The sequence below is a fragment of the Hemitrygon akajei genome, chromosome 3 (genome assembly GCF_048418815.1).
Source record: "Hemitrygon akajei chromosome 3, sHemAka1.3, whole genome shotgun sequence".
Lineage (NCBI taxonomy): Eukaryota > Metazoa > Chordata > Chondrichthyes > Myliobatiformes > Dasyatidae > Hemitrygon > Hemitrygon akajei.
This window is the reverse complement of record NC_133126.1, coordinates 150,884,484-150,901,035: the sequence shown is the minus strand read 5'-3', so window position 1 is coordinate 150,901,035 and position 16,552 is coordinate 150,884,484. Positions and strand designations below refer to the sequence as shown.

The window sequence follows — 16,552 nt, the reverse complement described above, 5'->3', positions numbered from 1 at the left end:
CCGGCTGACTGCTCCTGTGGCTCCTCCCATGGACCCTGGTATAAAGACGTTTGGAGCCTGAGCCCTGGCCTCAGTCTCCAGGATGTAGTGTGGTGGTCAATTGCTGCTTGTTCTTTCTTCCAGCCTATAAAAGCCTATATCTCGCCTCGCATCTCGGAGAGTTATTGATGGTGCATCAAACTCAAAGTGTGCCCATCGTGTGTCAACAGGCATACACTTCTCAAATTAACCCTATCCTATTACCACTGTCAATCTAATGCCAGAGTTGTTTACACTCTAATGTACATCAGGGAACAATTAATATTGATGTACAGTATATTTAGGCTTGGAAGCCTGATATGTTTTGTATACACCAATAGCTTCCGTACCTGTAGGGCATTGTCACAACAATGCAAGTCAATATTCATTACATCTTGGGTACTCTAACCAACTTCAGATAGCCATATAAACTCCAGGTCTTCCTGACTGATGGACTATTGCTCAAATGCCAAAATGTGGAAAGCCCTGTTGGATTTAAATAGATTGCATCCTCAAAGTTTCTTAGCTTCTCTGTTCTATATCTGAATGAATCAACTACAGTATGGACAAACACTGAATGTTAAAAGTGGACAATAAGCCCAAGGAGGTTTTGAGTCCTATAAAATTTGCATTCTGTAGAAGACCAAACTTTGGTTCTGATCCCGGGAAATTTTGGAACACTAATTGCATAAAGTGTAAATGCATTCAGTTTTTCCGATCCCCCATGTAACATAAATGCACTTGTTTCCCATGTTGCCATTACTCAACGATTTGTTTTGAACTTACAAAGTTCTTCTGAGAATTGTACTTCTATGAGTTTGTTCCAAAAACACATCAGTCATGTTGATGAAAAATGCTTTCCCTTTTTCAAAAACACAGACCTCTTGTTTTACGCTTGTTATACCCCCAAATGTATAATTGATAGAAATCTAAAAAGGTTGAAATATTGCTTCCTGATTGCACACTTCCCAAGAACAATCAAAATTGCTCCAACTTCAGCTAGAATTTCTCATCTTCTACTTATCAAACCTGACAAATGAGTGATAAGTTATTTGTATAAATGCACTGAAGTATCTATTCATGAAAGAAGGGTTTTACAATAAGTGGGTCAAATTAGAATTAAATTAAAATTGAATTTGGTTAGTTATTGCACCGGATTTTAGGTTGCACCGTCATTACACTGTGAACACAGTGATTTCCTGGGAAGCAAATGTAGCGTTAAAAACAGAAACATGACAGTTGTCATCGGTGGTTCCCTGCCGTTCTGCAGCTTCCGAGGGTTTGTTGCTTTCCTCAGTGTGGACTCAAGGAGTAGTAGGTAACCTGATGGAAACTTCAGGATTTTATGAATGATTTTCAATGTAAAAAGCTGCAGTGAGCTTTAAAATGGAGTACAGAGCAATGATTACTGGTCCCCATGGATCTATAGGAACAAGGTGTATAATTTCCCCAGAAGCTCAATATAATCTGTTGCAGTTTCTTGAACAGAAAGTTTCATAAGGCAGTTTTTAAAGTAGTATATGGTTCAAATTAAATAATTCTGGTCTTAATCTAAAAACTTCCCTTATTAGTATAAATTAAGTACAATTACAGAAAAATCTTTCCTCATTAGGACCTTTAGATGGAACCATACCAAAAGCCCCCACACATTATAAATTGCATTCAACTTTGATCTACACTACTCAAGGTCCATTTAAAACATGAGGCATAGATCTGGCAGGAGGAGGAGTATAGGAAACTGATACAGGACTTTGTGATATGGTGCAACTCAAACTACCTGCGTCTCAATATCACCAAGACCAAGGAGATGGTGGTGGACTTTAGGAGATCTAGGCCTCATATGGAGCCAGTGATCATTAATGGAAAATGTGTGGAGCAGGTTAAGACCTACAAGTATCTGGGAGTACAGTTAGACGAGAAGCTAGACTGGACTGCCAACACAGATGCCTTGTGCAGGAAGGCACAAAGTCGACTGTACTTCCTTAGAAGGTTGGCGTCATTCAATGTCTGTAGTGAGATGCTGAAGATGTTCTATAGGTCAGTTGTGGAGAGCGCCCTCTTCTTTGTGGTGGCATGTTGGGGAGGAAGCATTAAGAAGAGGGACGCCTCACGTCTTAATAAGCTGGTAAGGAAGGCGGGCTCTGTCGTGGGCAAAGTACTCGAGAGTTTAACATCGGTAGCTGAGCGAAGGGCGCTGAGTAGGCTACAGTCAATTATGGAAAACTCTGAACATCCTCTACATAGCACCATCCAGAGACAGAGAAGCAGTTTCAGCGACAGGTTACTATCGATGCAATGCTCCTCAGACAGGATGAAGAGGTCAATACTCCCCAATGCCATTAGGCTTTACAATTCAACCGCCAGGACTTAAGAACTTTTTAAAAGCTATTATTAATGCTTTTTGAGATAGTGATTTAGATGCATATCATATTTTTTACTGAGTTAAGTATTGTATGTAATTAGTTTTGCTACAACAAGTGTATGGGACATTGGAAAAAAAAGTTGAATTTCCCCATGGGGATGAATAAAGTATCTATCTATCTATCTATCTAATATACCTATATAATAAAGTAACTCACCTCAGTAAATTGTTCCAGCCCTCATGTGGTGTTAAAAGCTGAGCATCAAAAGTTCGCTTTTGTTTCAAGAATGTCATGACATTCATTTACAAAAACAGAATAAATCCATGGTATTCTTGAGGTAAAACTCTATAGCTCAAATTTGCAAACATTAGTGCATCATCTCATGCATCAGCCTTGCAAGATGATTTGAAATTTGTAAACCTCCACTGCCAGCTGCTTTTGAATCAAAGTGCACGCCATAAAAAAGGTTCAATATGTCCTACATGTCATTACAGTACTCAACAATTTCTCCTGTATCTTACCTCGTTAATACAGCCTATAACTCCAAATACTTTGGCGATCTGTCCTAAGAGAGTTGGGTAATTCTCAGCAATTTCCTTCAGATCTTCAATGGAATTGTCCAGGACACATTGATTGGAAGTTACCAGGTTCACCAACATATTGGTGATAAGGTCACTATGGCTGGGTTCTTTCAGTTGAATAATCAGAGATGAAATGGATTCATTTAATGCCTAAAGAGAGAGGGAGAAAAAAATCTATTTGTTGACATATCATTTACAAAAAGTTAATTTGACATGCAAGACAACATGACTTTAGGTACAAGGGCAATTATGAGGTTTCACTTATGTTAATAAATTACTGAACCTGCAGTAAGAGATTGGATGGGAAAAATAGATCCGTAGATAATTATGAATCGTGATTTGTACTTGAACTTCGGCTGGCTGTGGGGAGTAGGTGAAGGATTGGAGAGAAAGACAGATATTGAGAACTTTGAGTCCATGCTTTGAAAGCACACTGAGGCTCTGTGCAGACAGTGGTAGGAGTAAGTCATCTCAAAAACCAGCCGCGCGCACTATTCTGTAGAAAAGTCTGTAGTTTACACAAAGTCTCAACAGTCACCACAGAATCCACTAAACCATAGGGCAGCAGGTCTTCCCTCATCTTAAGCTGCTGTTCAAGAGGAAAATTAAAATACACCCATGGTTGATATTCAAATGTTCCAGAGTTTTAAAAAGTACTGCACATTTCATCTGTCAATGGAGTATCACTAATCCAATACACTTCCTTAAATTAACAGGAATTAAATTTCAGGGAAATTTAAAAGCAATATAAACAATGTTTAAAGCTACTGTTGCTATACATCAAAAATTAATTGAGCCAAGCAACCATGCAGTGATCTACTTTTCTATCCCATAGGGTTGAAAGATAACATGAGAGTAAGTACTTATTTATAATGCTCTTGGCACTACTGTATGATATTAAGCTAAAGTTATTACTTAATTGATTGTGTGTGGGACTTTCAGTAACCAATTAGTAACTTCTCAGAGACCTACAAGTATTGACCATCTGGGTTTGCCATCTTAAGTATCCAAGACCATGTAAAGCCGCTGAAGGGACACTGCGTTACACTGCTATCAATATAAAAATGAATCATTTTAACACAGTTCAAAATTAATTTTACTATCAAAGTCTATATATTACCTTGAGATTCAGGTATTTTCTCTACAGAGAAAAATGAAATACAATAGATTTTATAAGAACTATCAATAGACAAGGATTGACGAGCAACCAATGAGCAAATGGCTAACTATGCAAATAAAAATAACACCGTGAACATGAGTTGTAAAGAGTCCTTGAAAGCGAGTCTGTAAGTCATTGTGGTGATGATTGTAGGGTAATAACTGTTCCTGAATCTAGTGGTGTGGGACCTAAGGCTCTTTACCTCCTGCCTGATGGTAGCAACAGAAAGAGGACATGGCTAGATGGTGGGGGTCTTTGATGATTGATGCTGCTTCTATGTCAGCATAGAGCACAGAAGTCATAAATAACATAGCAAGTAATGTAAAAACAAGTCAGACACAACGGTGAGATGCATTAAGGATCTTTAGTTTGAAAATCTCGCTTCAAACTATCTCCATTTCATTCCTGAACTTTACATTAACAGTCACAACTGATCACAGCTGTTATCAGAGCTCCTTAAGTTCCCAAACACAACAGAAAAGTAACCAATGTGCACTCAATTTTTGTTAAATAACCGACATAAGACAAACCTGAGTAAGCAACAAAAGGATTCAAGGCTGGAGTTTGATGTCTATGCAGCTTTGGAAATGAATATTTTAGATGTTATATCTTCTGGCCATCTTATAGATTCCTCCAAGTCCAATTCCTGTTCCTTTTAACATTTAGTTCAAAAGTATATATATTTTTTAAAACAACTGTGTCAAGTTGATTGCAATGAGCATAATTTGAAATATACTGAGCAATCATCCAATTACTCCACATGTGAGAAATATGAATGACAATAACCATGCTAAAGAAACGATTACAAAAGAAAATTCTGGCCATGTTATAAAAACATTTAAAAATGTCAAGGGAAGGATCAGGTTTCTGACATTCACATATTTTACTGAAATATGCCTGAGCACATAGTTTAACTGTTATTTCTTTTTGTCAGAGTGATTACTTATAACATTCCAGGATGAAGAAATTAATCACATTGGTCTGCTTTTTCTCTGAGAACAGCATGTTTCTTGGAACAAAAACAGTGTCTTTCAAAACACAGTCCAAAAGTGCAACTTGATTTGGAATGCGCAGACTCACGTACAAATGGAGAGAATAAACTATTAATCAGAATGCTATTCCACCATGTGAATCTTATATCCTGTTCAAGAGATAAAGGGATTATTTGCAATGTTCCTCTGGATTTATTTCCTTTACCATTCTGTCACTTGGAAAACATTGGAGAAGCTATTGGTCTCTCCTATCTCAATTATATCCTTTGATATTCTAGTTCCGGAACTTTGTGGTAATCACAGTCTTCGGGTTGGCAAGTCTGATGTGCATTTGTCCATAAACCTTCTTCTGAAGACTCCTTCTGCCTTTCAAACTAGCTGAGAAATATTTTACATAAATATCCTGCTTAGCTCTGGCAGTTTGAACAATGCTGAAGTGAAAAAAAAATAATCCTACCTAAATGTCAGATAACAGTCCACAGGTCTTGGGAGCTTCCTTGACATATATATTCATGCAGCCTAGCATATTTCCCTACTTTAAAATTTGTTTGCAAGTCCATCAATGCAATTGACCTATCATAATAAGTCAGGACATGGAGAATGATTACAAAACACACACGATTGGCTATAAAGTCCACTGCACAAAGATGGATCCAATCCAGCTAATTAAGAGTTTAATAAATGCTGAATTCTTACAGCATTCATCCATATAGCATATTTTTTCAAGATGACTCTGAGCTGCAGTCTCCATTGAGGTTGCAGGTGAAACTTAGTTAATTTTTTAAAACTTTTTTTAGGTTCATTGGGATGGTTTAGGGGACTGAGAGGGCAACGGGGATCAGGTTAGGGTTTAAGGACAGGGATGTGGGGGAATTAAAGGACAGGCCAGAGTCTAAGCCTGTGCTCTGCATTCGGAGGCCAGTGGTGAGGGAATGGTCAGATGTCAGGCCTGCAAACAAGGCGAGACATTCAAGGTCTCGTCATCAGTGAGACTGGAGTTTGAGGGTTAGCTTCTGGGGCCCCATCCTCGGCGAGTCCAAAGTTCCAGACCTGGAGTTCGGGTCCTCATCTAGGATGCGTGGATCAATACCAAAGATTGAAGCCCAAAAGTCAATCAGGGGTCTAGGTTAAAGCCTGAAGGTCAATTGGAGATCTGGATCAACGACCAAAGGTTGGTCAGAGGTCTAGAAGTTGACATCTGATGGCCAGAGTCTGGGTCTGCTAATCTCTGCAAGTCCGCTGGGGAAGTCAGAACCCAGTGTCTGCAAATCCACAAGTCCACTGGAGGCCAAAGAAGACAGACTATCTTGGGGTTAGAGTTCCGTCTATGTTGGGAAGGAGGAAGGAAGGAGGCTTGTTTCACTTTTGTCACTTGTTGAGCTGTTTTGTTTGCTCTGAGTTGTTCTGCCTGACATTGTGGGTGTGCTATGTTGGTGTGGCAACACTTGCGGGCTGTTTCATCACATCCTTGGATGTGTCGATTGTTAACACCAATGACTTGATGTACTTGTGATAGATAAATCTGAAGCTGAATCGGAGAATCAAAGCCAGGGGGGAAAATTCCCAAAGGAGAAACAGTGGATGCTGGGGATACTCACCAGTCCAGGCAGAGTCAGCAGACCGAGAAACAGAGTTAATGCTTTATATTGACAGCCTTGCAACAGAGCTGGCTCGCTCTGACACAAAGGCAGAAAGGTCAGAGAGTGTCCTGCAACTCTAATAGTCTATCCCCCTTCACCCTGATATCTCTCTGTTCTTTTATTCTATTCCTACAAAGCCCAACATCAGTTTATCGAATAGTGCCTCACAGTCCAGCTAGAAAAATTACATCCTTCAAGATTCAACAGTGAATTCAGACAACCAACTTTTCCTGTTGATGTCAGAAATGATGAGTTCTGTTAAGTTTCATAAGACCGTAGCATTAACTATTTTCCTCTCTCCACAGATCCTGCCTCATCTGCTAATGCCAGTAGTCTCTTTTACTTCAGACTTCCAGCAGCTACAGCATCTGTACCTCCTAATTCCAATATTTGTTTTCCCCTCTCTGCTCTGTCCCATTCAGCTTCTCTCTACAAGAGGTCCACTATCATTAGCATGCCTTCTCAGCACCAACACACCAGTGCCACCTCTCCTGGTCTCAGCTGTTCCCTTTGTTGTCTCCACCTCCCCTTATCCTCAACATCTCTGCACATTTTTCCGGTTTTGATGAAAGAATCAAGACCTGAAATCTTATGTGTTTTTCTCTCTTCATGGAAGCTCCATGGCATGCAGAGTGTTTCCAGCAACATCTGCTTTTAATTCCATTATTTCCAGTATTTCTCTGTTTTATTCCTTCTGATCTTCACTTTGCTCACCATCCTGGCAAAAATGACAACGTGCTGGGTATTTGCAGCTTTTTCTCTTAATAATAATTGGAAAAATATATAATTGCTACACCCAGAATATGAAAATACACGTCCAATCAATTATCCCAACAATAAGTGAAATAGAAATGCCTGAGGATCCGTGTCTAGTTTTTAACCATATTTCCAGTTGTACCATCATCCTTTCATTTCCATATTCGCAGCTGAAACTGTGCCAGCTCACAGTGTAATCCTATTTCCTTCGTTAAAGTCTCTATCATCTATTCTCCCACAGTGCCATTCACCTACACCCCAAGATAAATTTAAATGCATTGTTTAACACGTACAAACAAGCTGGATGAACTCAGCAGGTTGGGCAGCATCTGTTGAAATGAGCAGTCAACGTTTCGAGCCGAGACCCTTGGTCGGGACTGAAGGAGGAGGGGGCAGGGGCCCTATAAAGAAGGTGGGGGGAAGGTGGAAGGTGCCAAGAAAATCAAGTGGTGGGTGAGGGGAAGCAGGGAGGGGATAGGCAGGAAAGGTGAAGAAGGAATGTAAGGGGAAAACACTATGGGTGGTAGAAGAAGGCAAAATCATCAGAGAGGTGATAGGCAGCTGGAAGAGGAGGCAGAGTGAAAGTGGGATGGGGGAAGGGAGAAGGAGGGAATTACTGGAAGCTGGAGAATTTGATGTTCATACCAAGGGGCTGGAGACTACCCAGACGGTATATGAGGTGTTGCTCCTCCAACCTGGGTTTGGCCTCATCATGGCAGTAGAGGAGGCCATGTATGGACATATCTGAATGGGAATGTGAAGCAGAGTTGAAGTGGGTGGCAACTGGGAGATCCTGTCTGTTGTGGTGGATGGAGCGGAGGTGCTCGACGAAGTGGTCCCCCAATCTGCGTCGGGTCTCGCCGATGTAGAGGAGGCCGCACCGGGAGCACCGGATGCAATAGATTACCCCAACAGACTCACAAGTGAAGTGTTGCCTCACCTGGAAAGACAGTTTGGGGGCACTGAATGGTGGTAAGAGAGGAGGTATAGGGACAGGTGTTGCACTTACGCTTGCAGGGATAAGTGCCAGGTGGGAGATCTGTGGGGAGGGACGTGTGGACCAGGCGGTCACGGAGGGAATGATCCCTGCGGAAAGCAGAACGGGGTAGAGAGGGAAAGATGTCCTTAGTGGTGGGGTCCTGTTGAAGGTGGCGGAAGTTGCGGAGGATAATATGCTGGATCTGGAGGCTGGTGGGGTGGTAGGTGAGGACAAGGGGAACACGGTCCCTGTTGTGGTGACGGGAGGATGGGGAGAGGGTGGAAGTGTGGGAAATGGAGGAGATGCGGGCAAGGGCATCGTTGATGATGGCAGAAAGGAAACCATGATTCTTAAAGAAAGAGGACATTTGAGATGTCCTGGAACGGAAAGCCTCATCCTGGGAGCAGATGCGGTGGAGACGGAGGTACTGGGAATAGGGAATAGCATTTTTGCATTTGGCAGGGTGAGAAGAGGTATAATCAAGGTAGTTACGGGAGTCAGTGGGTTTATAGAAGATGTCAGTGGACAGTCTGTCTCTAGAGATGAACCAGTGGACAGTCTATCTCCAGAGATATGCATTGTTTAACCTACCAACCTGCACCTCTTTGTCATAAACCCAGGTCACTGGCATTGTGAGGTAGCAACTCTATCAGCTTCCCGACTATGCTGCCCCACTTTCCCCTCCGAGTGCAACAGAATGCTGAAAAACCTTAAAGCACTTGTCACTCATCACTGCTAATAGCTAGTAGCCTCAATGCCATAAACATGACATGTAAAGGGACGGAATTGTCCACTGATCAGAATTTCCCACCTTGAGAAGAGTGAAGAGCTGGAAAGTATATAAGAAAAGCAAAGCACAATATATACAGCACCTTCAGGACATTTTAAATGGAGTTGCACATTTGTACCCTTCCAGCTGATTCTTACAGTCCAAAATACTGTATGTTACTAGTAGTCCGCATCCTACCTAAATGAGAATTGGGTTACTTCACCACACTTCCCTGCCCAATTTTGCAATTGCTTGAATTCTTGTTCTATGTAATGTATTCATAATCATTACTTAATGGTCTCATAATGTGGAGTTTGACAGAAAGTTTTAACACCTTCAAAAAAAAACACAAGTTTGGCAGGACAAAGGAAAATTGTTTTTCTAGGAGGGCACCGGTCACATCTTCTGAGCTCCAGCTGGAAGTTACTTCTTTAAGAGCCAGTGCCTTTGGGTTTCCTTCCTTGGAAGGCTGGCAAATTGGTTAAATTCAGCATTACAATAAAACTGGTCCACATGTCACTGGCTACCATCAACCCAGCTAATGCTGATCAGAGGGGGTGGAACTGAATTAGAGACGTGATAGGAATCTCATCTAGATTTTCTTTTTTTAAGCAAAATCTTGATCCTGCTATGCCCAAATTCTGTTCAGTATACAAGATCTAAGACTGCCACCTGGGAATACTGACATTCAACCGCAAACACAGACACAAAGTGAAACCAAGCTTTCTGCCATAACTCTTCCTCTGAACTTCAGGAACTGTGCTGCAGTAGTTTAAAAAAAAGACTTCAAACTCACTGCCATCTCATTTCCCACTGGTAAAGGATGTTTTCTGGGAAAGGAGTCATTTGGTAATTGCATAATTGCACCAGTTGACTCATAAAGACTCCTTGAAAAGTGTCGAATTCTATCAACTTCTACACCTTCACTAGTATCCAAAGGCTGCTTAAGAAGCTGCAAAAATGCCAAGGTTTGTATTGTCTTCAATATTAACAGTAGTATCTTGCATTTCATTTAAAAAATACAATTTATTGCAAGATTTTTGAAGGTTAGACTCAGAGAATCTGGTATCACATATGAGCTGGCCCTACCTGGCCTCTGTTGGAGAGGTTTGTTCACGTAAATGGCCAGAATACATGCATGAAAACCACAGCTGGGCTTGTCAGAATTCACCTGGAGAAAAGCTGGTGGAAAAAATCTGCTCAAAAGAACATTGCAGGTCGACAAACTCAGGCAGTTCACCATGCATTGGAAAATCTGCTCTATTTAAATCCGTCTAAATTATAGAACGGTTTGTTACTTAAAGTGTGTTATTAAGTCACTTAAGTAGTGAAAAGGAACCAGAAATATCAGGGGGCATTAGCATTTGAGAAAACAGATTCCAGGAAAATAAGTGGAGGGTGGGGGGATATGGGATTGCTTTGAGAACAAATTAATAAGTCAAATCAACTCTTATGTTGTAACAAAATTGGTATGATATAACATAAAATTACATGCATTTTCTGAGGATGTCACATTTTAAGTATAACTTTTTTTGTAATACAACACATTTAAAGTGTTCATGGGGTTTAAGCTCAGGAGAATTAATCTCCAAAAATATTTTCATAGGATAGTTCCTTCACTTCCTTCAGCAAGTGCCTTCAGCTCAACACCCTTTATGAAATTACAATTGAAATCCTTTATTCTATGTTCTATTTCTGTATATATCTCCTGAACTTTCGATTGTACACTCCTTTCCACTCAAAAAAAATCTTATTTCATACAGTCATGTCTTGCATTTGACAATGGGGTTGTTTAATATCTATCCATTCTTATGCAATTGGCCCTCTGCCAATGAATCAACTTCTCTGTTGTTGGCTAACTACTTCTCGCTCTTGCGACAGTTCCAGAACAATCTCCCTACCACATGCCAAAGTATTTTGGCCACATTCAATTAAGCTGCAAGAGAAATTTTCTCGATTTCACCATTCTGATCACTTTCATGAAAACTGCATCTGACTCCAAAAGTTCATTTCAGAATCAGCATCATTTGAAAGGTAAAACTCTTTGCAGCCCAGCACAAACTGATCAATGGCCTCCACACACTTGAATGGAAATTGAACCCACTAGCTCTCAGTTATTACAGCTCATGACAAATAGGCAGCTCATGGCAAATTGCACGAGTTGGTACTCCCTAACACCACAGCCATTTCCCTGCCATATATCAAAGATGTTATCAGGATGATCAGAGCTTGTAAATCACTAACAAAATAGATCTAGAGCTTATGACTTGTAGTCTTCTTTGTTAACTTGTGGTTCAAATAGAAAGAGATCCTACTTAAAGTAGGAAATCAGGCAACAATTTAAAGTGTTCCCTCTTCTGGGCATATTTTTAAAACTTTATAAACATTTTATTGTTTTGGAAAACTTTCTGCCCTGGGTCCTGACAAGTGATTCTGCTCTTGCTCGCTGACCTCTGTTGGAGTTCTCCAGCTTCACCACCCAGATGATCAGGGAAGGGGAGGGGGAGAGTTAGCTGGACACTGTGTTTCAGGAGGCAGTCACACCCAGTAGAGTAACTACTTCAGATTTGGTCTGTGTTCAGAGACAATAGGGTGTGACTGTGAATGAGGCAGGTAGGGGCACACCCTAGAGGAAGTCCTGCAGAGTTTCAGTGTGCCCAACAGGTTTGAGCTTGTTGCTCCCTGTGAGGACGAGAGTAGGGGCCGTAGGAAGGATGAGCAACCGAACTATGGCTCTATAGTACAGGGAGCCATTCGAGAGACGGGGAGAGAAGAGAAATACAGTTGTAGTTGGGGGGGGGAGGGGGAGTATATTCAGAGGGATAGACACAATTCCCTGTTGCAGGATCAAGAGTTCTGAAGGCTATGCTATCAGCCCGATGCCCAGGTTCAGGACATCTTATCTGACCTACAGGTGGGAGGGGAAAAGATCCAGTTGTCGTGGTTCTTGTGGGTACCAATGGCACAGGAAGAACAAGGAAAAGGGTTCTGCTGAGGGAATTTGAGCAGATGGCAACCAAATTAAAACAAAGTACCAAAAAAGGTAACAATCTCCAGATTGTTATCTGAGCCATGTGCAAATTGGCACAGGGTGAATAAGATCAGAGAGCTAAATGTGTGGCCCAGAGGTTGCTGTGGAAGAAGTGGGCTTGAATTTGTGGGACACTGGCACCAGTATAGGGGCAGGAAGAAGCTGGTCTGATGAGATGGGCTCCATCTGAACTATGCTGGGACCAGGATTCAAAGGGAGCACCGTTATAAATGAGGGCAGTGCACCAATGGCTGGAGTTTCTGAGAGTAGGTCGGAAGGCACAGGATTAATTTATCCCAAAGAAGCAGCAGCATTTCAGATGGAGGATGAGACAACCACGCTTGACAAGGTAAGTCAAAGGCAGCATAAAAGCAAGACAGAAGGCATATAATATAGCAAAAATGTATGAAGAGCTGGAGGATTGGGATGCTTTTAAAAATCAACAGAAAGTAACAAAGTAATAAGGAGAGAAAAAAATGAAATATGAAGGTAAGCTAGTCAATAACAGACAAAAGGATACCAAAAGTTTTTTTTAGAGATAATAATGAGTAGAAGACAGGCAAGAATGGATATCAGATTGCCGGAAATTGACGCTGGAGGGACAGTAATGGTGGATAAAGAGCGCAGCAAGTATTTTGCATTAGTCTTCAATATTGAAGATACCAGCAGTATGCCAGAAATTCGAGTGGAGGGAGGCAAAAGACAGGAAATTAGATGTTTGAAAGATGTTGGAGTCCATTAGTAACAATGAGGATTCAGAGTACTTGAAAGGACATAAAATAGGCTAAACTCAACATGGTTTCATAAAGCGGAAATGTTACCTGACAAATCTGTTGAAATTCTTTGAGGAAAAGACCAGGCAGGATAGACAACGGATGAATTTTAGTAGGCCTTTGATGAAGGACCACATACGAGGCTGCTAAACAAGATAAGAGCCAATAGTATTACAGGAAAGATACCTGCATGGATAGTAGATTGGCTGACTGGCAGGAGCCAAAGAATAGAAATAAAGGGGAGCTTTTCTGATTGGTTGCTGGTGACTGGTGTTTTTCTGCAGGAGCTGGTGTTGGGTCTACTTCTTTACTCGTTATGTTAATTATTTGGATGACAGAATTAATAGGTGTTGTGGCCAAGTTTGCGAATGATATAAAGACAGGTAGAGGGGAAGATAGTGTTGAGGAAGCAGGGAGTTTGCAGAAAGGTTTGGACAGATTGGGAGAATGGGAAAAGAAGAGGCAAGATGGTAATGGTTTAGGGAAGCTTATGGTCATGCAGGTGGTAGAAGGAATAAAGGAGTAGACTATTTTATAGCAGGGAGCAAATTCAGAAATTGGAGGTACAAAGGGATTATCTTGCAGGTTGGTTCAGTAGCAAGAAAGTACTAGAATGTAAAAGCATGGATAGAATGCTGAGTTGTTTATAAGGCTTTGATCAGACTGCACTTGGGAGTATTGAGAGCAGTTTTTGCCCCCTTATCTAGAAAGGATTTCCTAGCATTGGAGAGGGTCCAGGGGAGGCTTATGAAAATGAACCTGTGAATGAAAAATGTAGGGGATGTGTTTTGATCACGTTGGGCTTATATTCACTGGAGTTTAGAAGGAGGAAGGAAAACTCATCAAAAGCTATTGAATATTGAAAGGCTCAGACAGAGTATATGTGAAGAGAATGTTTCCAATAGCGGGGAAATCTAGCACCGGGGGCAGAGACTCCTAATAGAAGGACATCCCTTTAGAATAGAGATGGGGAAGAATTTCTTTAACCAGAGCGTGGTGAATCTGTGTAAGTCATTGCCACAGATAGCTGAGGAGGCCAAGTCATTGGGTATACTTAAACTGGAGGTTTAACAATTTCTTTGTTAGTAAAGGAGTCAAAGGGTACGGGGAGGAAGCAGGAGAATGGGGTTGAGAAGGACAGTAAATCAATCCTGATTGAATAGTTGAGGAGTTCCGATGGACCAAATTGTCCAATTCTGCTCCTATGTGTTATGGTCTTATGATCACGACGGACAAGCCCAATTGGTCCAAGTGCTATGATTAAACTCAGTGCCTTGATGGAGCCGAATTGTGGCACAAAGCTATATTAAGTCACCAGTTGATAAGAACCCACCAGTACTGCACATGTGACCTCAACGTGCCCCAGAAATGCAATTTCTAGGGAAAAGTTCTGACATCCAGCTTAGATATTCAACAGTTTTAGGACTGCAGGACCTCTGAATCCATTTCTCTCTTCCCAGGTGCTGACAGACCTGGTAAGTGTTTACAGCATTTTCTGTAAATCCATTAAGACACAAAACTGATATTGATCAAATTATGCTTACACAGACTTTTAATTAATATCTTTGTGTCAAATTTTTGACATTAAAATTATACACGATCATACTACTTGAACATTTATTATTTTCTAATAAGTTTTTTCATTTGTAATTTACTCAAAGATTCTTCCTCAATTCATCCTTAAACTAGTCCCACAAGACTTGGAATAACTTACTTTTTCAACATGCCTTTCCATGTCACTCAAATATTTAATCGTGTTGCTAGACCCACATGAACCAAACAAGACTTCTGCAGATCTGGTAAGCTACTTCATTTTTTCTCTCATTTTCCATCCATGGAATAAATTATTTCATGCATCCAGCCTCTGCCTTTTCCTCGTTGCATTGGATACTATATTTTGACGGAAATACACTATATTATGTCACTCCAAAGAATTTTCTGTAGAAAGATTATCCCAGTTCCCAGAGGAAATGTTGGTATGAAAATTTGATCCATCATGCCTAATGACTTTGGGTAGTATGAAAAGAAATTTATTCGGAAACCTGTTGTTAAACTCATAGTGCTTGTGTGTTACAATTTCATTCAGTCTCCAGATATAAATTTTTGTACAGGGGCATCAAAAGTGCACAATTCATTTCTGCTTCTGTGGCTCATAAATAGAACAGTGTCTGAGGGAAAAGTAGGCCTTACGTTGAAACCATAAGTGAGACTAGCTCTGCCTGGTAACCTTAAAGCCAAAAACAAAGCTGAAAATGCGGGCAATTGGTAGTACTGCAAACAGACATTTTGACAGCTGCTTATTTAGAGGTAGAGGGATCAAGTAGATTAAGAGATAGAGACAGCATTAGAATGAATGGAGAACTTGAGACTTTGGTGAGAAGAGATGAAGGCTAAGCTAAGTTTCTTTCTTTGTCTATTTGTGCCAAGGTAGTACAGTAGGACTGGATCCAGTGTCCAGTGTTTCGTGTCAGATGCAAGAGATCCAAGAGACCTCTAGCCTCCTTGATGACTACAACTGCATGAAGTGTATGCAGCTGCAACTCCTTACAATAAGACCTTAAGACACAGAAGGAGAACCAGGCCACTCGGCCTATTGAGTATGTTCCACCATTTTTTCATGGCTGAGCTATTATACCTCTCAGCCCAATTTTGCTGCCTTCTCCCTCTAAACTGTGATGCCCTGACTAGTCAAGAATCTATCAAATTCCGCTTTAAGTATACGCAATGATTTGGCCTCCATAGCCATCCTTGGCAATGAATTCCACAGATTCACTACCCTCTGGCTAAAGAAATTTCTCATGTCTGTTCTAGATGAACAACCCTTTATTCTGAGGCTGTGCCCTCTGATTGGTCCTATACACTATACAGCAAACATCCTCTCTCTATCCAGGCTTTCAATATTCAAAAAGTTTCAATGAGATACCCCTTCATTCTTCTAAACTGGAGTGAGTACAAGCCCAGAGCGATCAAATGCTCCTCATATGTTAACTCTTTCATTTCCATGAACCTCCTCTGGCAACTCTCAAATGCAAGAATATCTTTTTTCGATAAGGGGCCCAAAATTGCTCACAATACTCCTTGCAGTCTGACCAATGCCTTATAAAGCTTCAGCATCACATCCTTGCTCTTATATTCTAGTCCTCTCAAAACAAATGCTAACATTGCATTTGGCTTCCTTACCACCAACTCAACCTATTAACCTGTAGGGAACACTGCACAGGGGCTCCCAAGTCCTCTGATTTTTGTATTTTCTCCCCATTTAGAAAATAGTCTATGCCTTTAATTTTTCCACCAATATGCACGACCATACACTTCTCTACATTATATTCCATCTGCCACTTCTTTGCCTATTCTTTCAATCTGTCTAAATTCTGCAGATTCCCTGCTTCCTCAACACCATCTGCCCCTCCACCTATCTTTGTATCATCTGTAAACGTGGCCAGAAAGCCATCAATTCCATCACCCAAATTGTTGACATATGTGAAAAGAAG

At 40.9% G+C, this 16,552-nt stretch overlaps 1 protein-coding gene across 13 annotated transcripts in view; it reads right to left on the bottom strand.

The window, feature by feature from the left end:
• veph1 (ventricular zone expressed PH domain-containing 1) overlaps positions 1–16,552 on the bottom strand; it is a 227,317-nt gene that overhangs the window by 146,957 nt on the left and 63,808 nt on the right. For all 13 annotated transcript variants that reach the window (XR_012098357.1, XR_012098358.1, XR_012098359.1 and 10 more), the window contains exon 6: positions 2,903–3,112. Coding sequence is in view for 9 of the 13 variants with exons in the window: in XM_073041043.1 (XP_072897144.1) it covers positions 2,903–3,112 (210 nt within the window). In the remaining 4 variants the exon portion in view is untranslated. The remainder of the gene's footprint in view (positions 1–2,902; positions 3,113–16,552) is intronic.